The 7009-nt window shown below is 50.0% G+C and overlaps 1 protein-coding gene across 3 annotated transcripts in view; it reads left to right on the forward strand.

Annotated features, from left to right (window-relative positions):
* RUNX3 (RUNX family transcription factor 3) overlaps positions 1-4313 on the forward strand; it is a 40153-nt gene extending 35840 nt beyond the window's left edge. For 2 of the 3 annotated variants that reach the window (XM_054802733.1, XM_054802734.1), the window contains one exon: positions 972-4313. In XM_054802733.1, coding sequence (XP_054658708.1) covers positions 972-1495 — 524 coding nt within the window. In that variant the 3' untranslated portion in view covers positions 1496-4313. The remainder of the gene's footprint in view (positions 1-971) is intronic. The other variant, XR_008574004.1, reaches the window with a different exon arrangement.
* Positions 4314-7009: the final 2696 nt, after the last annotated feature.

Genomic DNA, 7009 nt, shown 5'->3' on the forward strand with positions numbered 1-7009 from the left:
CTCTCCTTGGAGAGCAAAACTCATTTCTCTCTGTCTCAGACGTGCCAAGGCCAGAGGTGTGCTGGGCTCTGTAAGGAACTGGCACCAGGCTCAGGAGAGCTGAGAGCGCCACAGAAAAGCCTCGTGGTCCTCAAAGGGTCTGCTAGTCTGGATTCCCACCTCTAACTTGGGCTTCCCGCAGAAGGATGGGACCCGGCAGCACCAGGCAGAGGTCCCTTTCCAGTTACAAGCTGGCCGTGACCCACTTTGGGTTTAGACCCCCCAGGAAAAGGCATGGGGGGGGCTCCAGCATCCGAGGGAGCTGCGTTAACATCCCCACTGCGCTGCCCCAAATCTCCCTTCCCCCAGCAGAAGAAACTCTGAATTTCTCACTCTCTTTATCCTCTTGGAAGGAGAAAAATACACAGAGAAATCAAGCAGAGGGATATTGTGGCTCCTAGCTTGGGAGTTTTCAGCTGTGTGTTTATCAGCTCCATACCCTGATGGTATCAGCACGAACAGGCCACCCACAAGAAGGCTTAGCAGGCTGGTCTGGACTCCAGCTTTTCTCCTCTGTCTCCGTGTGTGTGTATATACACCACCGACTATCTCGGGGACCAGCCGTCTGGGGCCTGCGTCCATTTATTTACTACACAGCTGATGTAATGGCTAAACATTTTTTTTTCTGTGTTTATGGGGTGTGTTTTTTTAATCTGCCAGAGATGAATAGACCCCTAGAGAAGTCAGCTTAGTCGTGTCCCTTCTTGGATAGGAAACAACAAATTTTAGGGCAGGAAATGGGAACAACTTAAACAAATGGGTTTGGGATTTTTGTATTTAAGTTCCCCAGCTCTCTTCCCTGGCAGATCCAAGATATGCTTTTCAATCTGAATTCAGTTCCTTGGGCAGGGGATGGCCCAGGCTTTAGGACAAACTCTACAAACCTCAAGGATAGTACTCTAACCACCCGCTTTCTTCTTCTACCCCAACAGGCACGTCAGATCTGAGCCCCTTCTCTGACCCCCGACAGTTTGATCGCTCCTTCCCGACGCTGCCGGCTCTCACCGAAACCAGGTTCTCCGACCCGCGGATGCATTACCCCGGCGCCATGTCCGCTGCCTTCCCTTACACCGCGACACCCTCCGCCACGGGCATCGGGGGCATCAGCATGACCAGCATGCCCACCACAACGCGTTTCCACCACACTTACCTGCCGCCCCCTTACCCCGGCTCCACACAAAACCAAAGTGGACCCTTCCAGGCCAACCCCTCTCCCTACCATTTGTACTACGGCACGTCTTCGGGCTCCTACCAGTTCTCTATGGTGGCAGGGGGCGAGCGCTCGCCCACCCGGATGCTCTCTTCTTGTACAAGTGCCTCAGCGGGGAACAACTTAATGAATCCCAACCTGGGCAATCAGAACGACGGGGTGGATGCGGACGGGAGCCACAGTAACTCACCAACGACCATGACGACTACTGGGAGGATGGATGAGTCGGTCTGGAGACCCTACTAGGAGGAACTCAAGTGGGCAGCGATATCTTTACCTTAATCAGCCACCGTTACGTTACTCCTTTTGGTAGTGAATAGAGCAAAATGATGCCTAGGGAAAAGGTAAACCAAAGTCTCCCAAATCAAAAGCAAACCAGGATCCTCTGCATGCAAGCACGGGCAAACATCAAGCGAAGATGGACCAGGACCTATGTTACATTTCAAGATGAACGTCCACGAGCCTTGAAGTTGTCGCTTGATGTGGTTCCTTTCGTATGTTTTAAGTATGTGGATTGTACATAGGGAAAAAAAAGAAAAAGGACTTGTGGAATCAGATGTTTGTTTCTTGTTTCTTGCAGAACACTTCTCAGTCATCTCACTCGCACCCTCTTCCTCACACAAAGCATTCAAAAGTTATGGAAAGCTCACCCTTCTTCTGCAAAATGTTTCAGAGAAGAGAAAGGACCAGGGAGTTGTCCAAGCCATCTCTCTGCCAATGCAGGAAGACTGAACTAAAAAAAAAATGAAAAAAAAAACAAACCCCGAACCAAAAACCTCCTGTTGTCTCCTCTTCTTCCCTCCCCACCAGTGTAGGGCCCCTGACCACCAAAGAGCTCCGGGACGACACCAGAGCCGCGCGTGGCACGTGAGAGTCTGGTTTACAGCACAAGCGTGGGGACTCGGGCAGGCGCGGGGGCTGCGTGCTCCTTGCGTGTCGGCCGGCATCAGCCATGTGAACAAGAGCTGTGATGTGATTATTATTATTTGTTGTTGACGACAGAGGTTGTATTGTTCATTTTTGTCATTGTCGTCATTTTTAAAACAGTAACGTGGTTGATCCCATGCCTGAGAGACCCCCCTTTCCTGTATGTTTACATATGAGATGTACTTTTTATGAGATGTGTTTTGTTTTTGTTTTGTTTGCTCTTTCGTCCTGACCTCACCATTCAATTCTTTGCTCCTCTTAGCAAATCTCAGCGATGGTGGCTGAAGCGAAGGCAGCGTTCAGGACAATCCAAGATGTATGAGATGCACTTCCAAGCGCGTTAGCTGCAAAAGGGACTCGGGAGCCTTTGGCATGACCCTGCCACCGGTCTCTGGGTCTTCCTTTCATCCTCTCTGAGTGGCGACACATGCAGCTGGTGGCAAAGCATCATATTTCTCTTATGATTCTTTCCCATGTTTTCACCCAGAGCGGATTGACACATGATGACTTTTTTTATTAAGAAACGACTTAACACTTGTCAGTTCATACTGAAAGCTCTAACTGAGATTTGGAGAAAGGAGCAATTTCTACTCAGTCCCTTGGTGGTGGGAATATTTCGAAGCAAAGTTATCTAACATTTTCCTTCCCTTCACCCTCCTTTCCTTTCCCCCGAGTGCCCCAGAGCACGGGTATCTTGCTGTAGATGAATAAGCTGAAGAAGGGGCAGTAAAGGTACCACGAGCCCATCGGTAGCTGGTTGCATCTCGCGGCATTTGGAGGAACCAGGTCTCCCAGGCACCGCACACCCTTGTAGCTGATACCAAAGAGATCGCAGCCTGAACGGGACCGTGACGGGAGGTCGTAGGCAGCCGGAGGGGCGGCAGGGGCTCCCCCAAGGCCAGGTTAGCGGCCTGGCTCTGATGCACGTCACAGGGTTGCGTTGCCTCTTGCAAGCCGGCTGTGCTTTCTGCTGGCATGGGAGTTTGGGCTGGTTTCAGGATTCCTCACGCTGGCAGGTTCCTGGGGAGCACGTAACTGCAGTAGCCTCTGCCCTCCGGAGCCTACCCTGCAGCAAGGGGACAGGGACAGTCCCAGATCCCAGTGCCACCAGTAACCAAGCCTTTTTCCTTTTTTTTTTTTTTTTTTGCATGAGCGTAGGAAAACTGAAACGCCACAGCTGCCCCGCCAGCCCCTCTGTCTAAGTTACACCATTACAGCCCTTCACCAAATCTCAGTTGGCAGCTTGTCAGCACTCGGTTGAGGTACAGAGCGTTGTAATTGCACTACCACGTCAAGACTGGAGCAAGACATCCTGGCTTCGTTGGAAAGCTGCGATGACCACTCATGAGTTAAATAAGCAACGAGAACAACTCTTTTAAATAATAATAATAATAAAAAAAGCCCTACCCCAGCAAAACTGCAACCTTCACTTGCCTTAGCGACAGCGAGCACCTCTCCGGTGCTTGCCAGCTGTAGAAACTGGACCACGGCAGCCTGTGTTTTGATGCATTTACGTTTATCATCCGATTGCGCCACTGATTGAAAGCACAAAGAAAATAAGGCATTCGTAGTACTAGGTTAATTTAAGACTGTTCGTAGTGAATTGAAAAAGTAAAATAATAAAAAGAATGGCAACGATGTTATTTTTATGACATATTGTCATGTGAAGGTGTAAATATATGCACCTCTATTGTATGCAAATGGTCACGAGACAGGCCAATGTTTTTTGCTTTGCACTATAATTTGCTTTTTTAAAAAAATGCACAATCGCTTGTACAGTAAAACCCCTTTGTCTGGCTCACAGAATATTTAACTATAAAATCTAATTTTTGGTCTTATTTGTTATAATAATATAATTCTTAAATGTGTTGAAGGATCCAATTCTTAATAATGCTTCTAATACTTGTATGTGCAGGGTAAAATAACAACAAACAACTAAGGAGATGAGAACAAAGATCTTTGTAGATAACGAAGGCTAAAGTTGTTGGGTTTTTTTAATGGTGTCTGATGATGGACATTAAAAAAAAAATGCTAGAGATACCAAATAATGTGGTTATTTGTGTAACATACCAGCCCTACTTGAAGGTAATGCCCTATATTTAATATGTAGCCCATCTTTTTAACCTGTAGCACTTGTCACTGGGGAGGGGGGGAGGTGGGAAGGGAGGGAGAGGAAGAGGAAGAGGAGGGTCTGCTCCTGTTGAAGTCATTGGAAGAAGCTCTCGCTGGAGACGTCTTTGCTGCGCTGGCTTCAATGAGAACAGAGTCGGGCTCCTCTGTGAGCGGGTGGAAATCGCGTTGGTACAAAGCCATAGCAAAGTGGTCGGTTCTGCTTTTCTATTATTGGTGTCAATGTTCTTATCCGATGTATGTGATTATATCGTCAGGCCTCCGTGTAATCATTTTAATGCCTTTCCATGTGGAATAATAAACGTACGGTTACAAGTCTCCCCGGTGCCTTCTGCCTGCTCACTTCTCCCTGGGGGGAGCAATCTGTGCCCCAGTACAGAGGAAGGTTCATCACACTGCTCTTTATCCAGGGTCTAATTCTGGCACCTCTCTGAGCATCCCGGTGCCCGGATCGGGTGTCTGGGGGGGGATTCGTGGCTGCTCTCCGCCGCAGTTTGACCCGAGCAGGCGTTGCGAGGGTGTGCGGGGAGGAGGGCAGGCAGGTGCCTTCGCAGGGCTGCAGGGAGGTGATGGAGTGTGTGTGGGGGGCAGACACCAGGCTGTGAGCTCTGAGAAAACCCCCTTAGGCTGCTCCAAGGTGGGTCTGGACCGCTCACACTGCGCCAACTAGACCTGGCAGGTGATCCCTGCATCCCCAGCCAAACATCCCGCGCCCTGACCGCTGCCTGTCATCGCCGCGCCGCTTCCTGAGACGCAAAAGTTCCGGCACAAATCCTAACCAGGACCCAAATTCCCAGGCGGTCCAAGCCCAAACCCCTTAGCACTCACCACTCGCCTCCAGAACCCAAATGACAGCTGAAAAGCAAAAATAAATAAAAAAATCCCAGCCTACAATAGCATCTGATGCCAACGCGCTGTAGGCTGGGGGCACCCGAGGAGCCAAGCCACTCAACGCGAGCGTTATTCATGAGCCCAGCAAAGGCAACGGCAGCGGCGTGCCGGGGCGATGCCAGCGCCTTCCCCATCGAGCGGGGTTTGTGGCAGACGTGCTGGAGCCGATGTTCTACTTCTCCTTTGCAGCAGCTCTGTAAGCGTAGCCCTTAGCGGCGTTTGCACAGAAAGAGAAAAAAAGAAAGAGCAAAAAAAAAAATAAAAAGGAAAAGCCCGAACAAAACCACAATAAATGCTAATATGGGTGAGAACCCGGCTCCGCAGCCCTGGCCAGCGGAAATATGTTTCAAGTCAAACCCTAGACATACCCGCCTTTTCTTCACAGCTACTGGGAGAGGAAACACCCCGAGGTGTAGCTATTATTTACAGGAACTTTCCATTCCAAATCGATCTGCGCTTTCCTCGCAGCCTCCTTTAAAGCTGCAATGAAAAGAGAGGAAGAGGGGGAAAGGGGAAAAGAAGAGGAGGACAAATAAAAAGGGCTTTGTTGTACCGATGCGCATGGGGTCAGCTGTGGAAAAGGGGTTTTTGTGGGGTGCAGCCCCTCTGCAAAGTGGTTTTGGTGCTGGTGCTGATGGGGTGATGCCCATTGGGGGGGTGAGGGATGAGGCGCTGCCGCTCGAGGCGATGCTGGACCCAGCCGGTGTGGGGAGGACACGATGGCAGCTAAAATACAGCCGGGAGGCCCAGGTAGCTCCACGAGCCGATGGTGTTAAATCCACCCAGCACCCGAGGGCCAGCTGGGTGTTATTTTTACACGGGCCACCTACCAAGCACAGGACCCAGCGTGCAGCCGATGCTGGGGCTGCGTCTTGCTTATACACAGGTTTTGCACTGATTTAATAAACGGCAGCGGGAGATGCGGGGTGCATCAGCCTCTCCCAAAGGCCCTTCGAGAGCCGGGAGTGGCCGCAGATGCTGGTCCAGGCTGCCAGCCGGCAGAGCCGAACATCCGAGGGCTCTGCTGTTTTCTGCCCCTGAGAAAAAGGGTGGAAAGCAATACTGTGGGACAGGCAGAGCAGAAATGTTTGGGTTTTCTTTTGCAAATGAAAGCTGAAAGGGGGGAAAAAAAAAATCACTTCAGCTTGGATGACTTTTTTTGAACATTCAGATATTAAATTGAGCAGAGTTTGGGCTAAAAAATCTCCTAGGAAAAATGAAGAATATTTCCTTTGAGAACAAAGCTAACAAAAGTCTTAGCAAAAATCTTATTATATTCTCTTTCCAGACCAAACTCTAAACCCCAACCTCTATTTTAGTGACTGTGTTGTGTCCAAACTGCCGGTTTTAGTAAATAAGCTTTCAACTTGCAAAAAGTTTCTAGGCTTTGCGGGACATGGGGGAAGGACCTTGCCTTGCTGCAGGGTCTTGCCTTGCCCACGCCATCCCTTTCCCTCATCAAGCCCTTAACGAACCTTGCACAAACGAGCAAGCGACATCAGTAAGGCACAATCCTGCTCCTCTGAAAAAGTGGGGCCAAATGGCCCTGCGAGGTGCAGAACACCCATCCCGCACCCCCGGGGACCCCTTGAACCTGAAAACATCACCACCACCACCCCCTCTCGGATGCCCATCGCCTGGACCAGTGTGGAACGGAAACACCGGCTGCCACTTCAGCATCATCTCCGTGGGCATCCACGAGGGGTTAATCCTGCTGCAGGGCTGTCCTGCTGGAAAGGATGGGTGGTTTGTTGAGGTTGGGTTGTGTGTTTTTTTTTTTTTTTAATACTGCCTATTTAGAAGCTAAATGAT

This window comes from Grus americana, chromosome 23, assembly GCF_028858705.1.
Source record: "Grus americana isolate bGruAme1 chromosome 23, bGruAme1.mat, whole genome shotgun sequence".
NCBI classification, from domain to species: Eukaryota; Metazoa; Chordata; class Aves; order Gruiformes; family Gruidae; genus Grus; species Grus americana.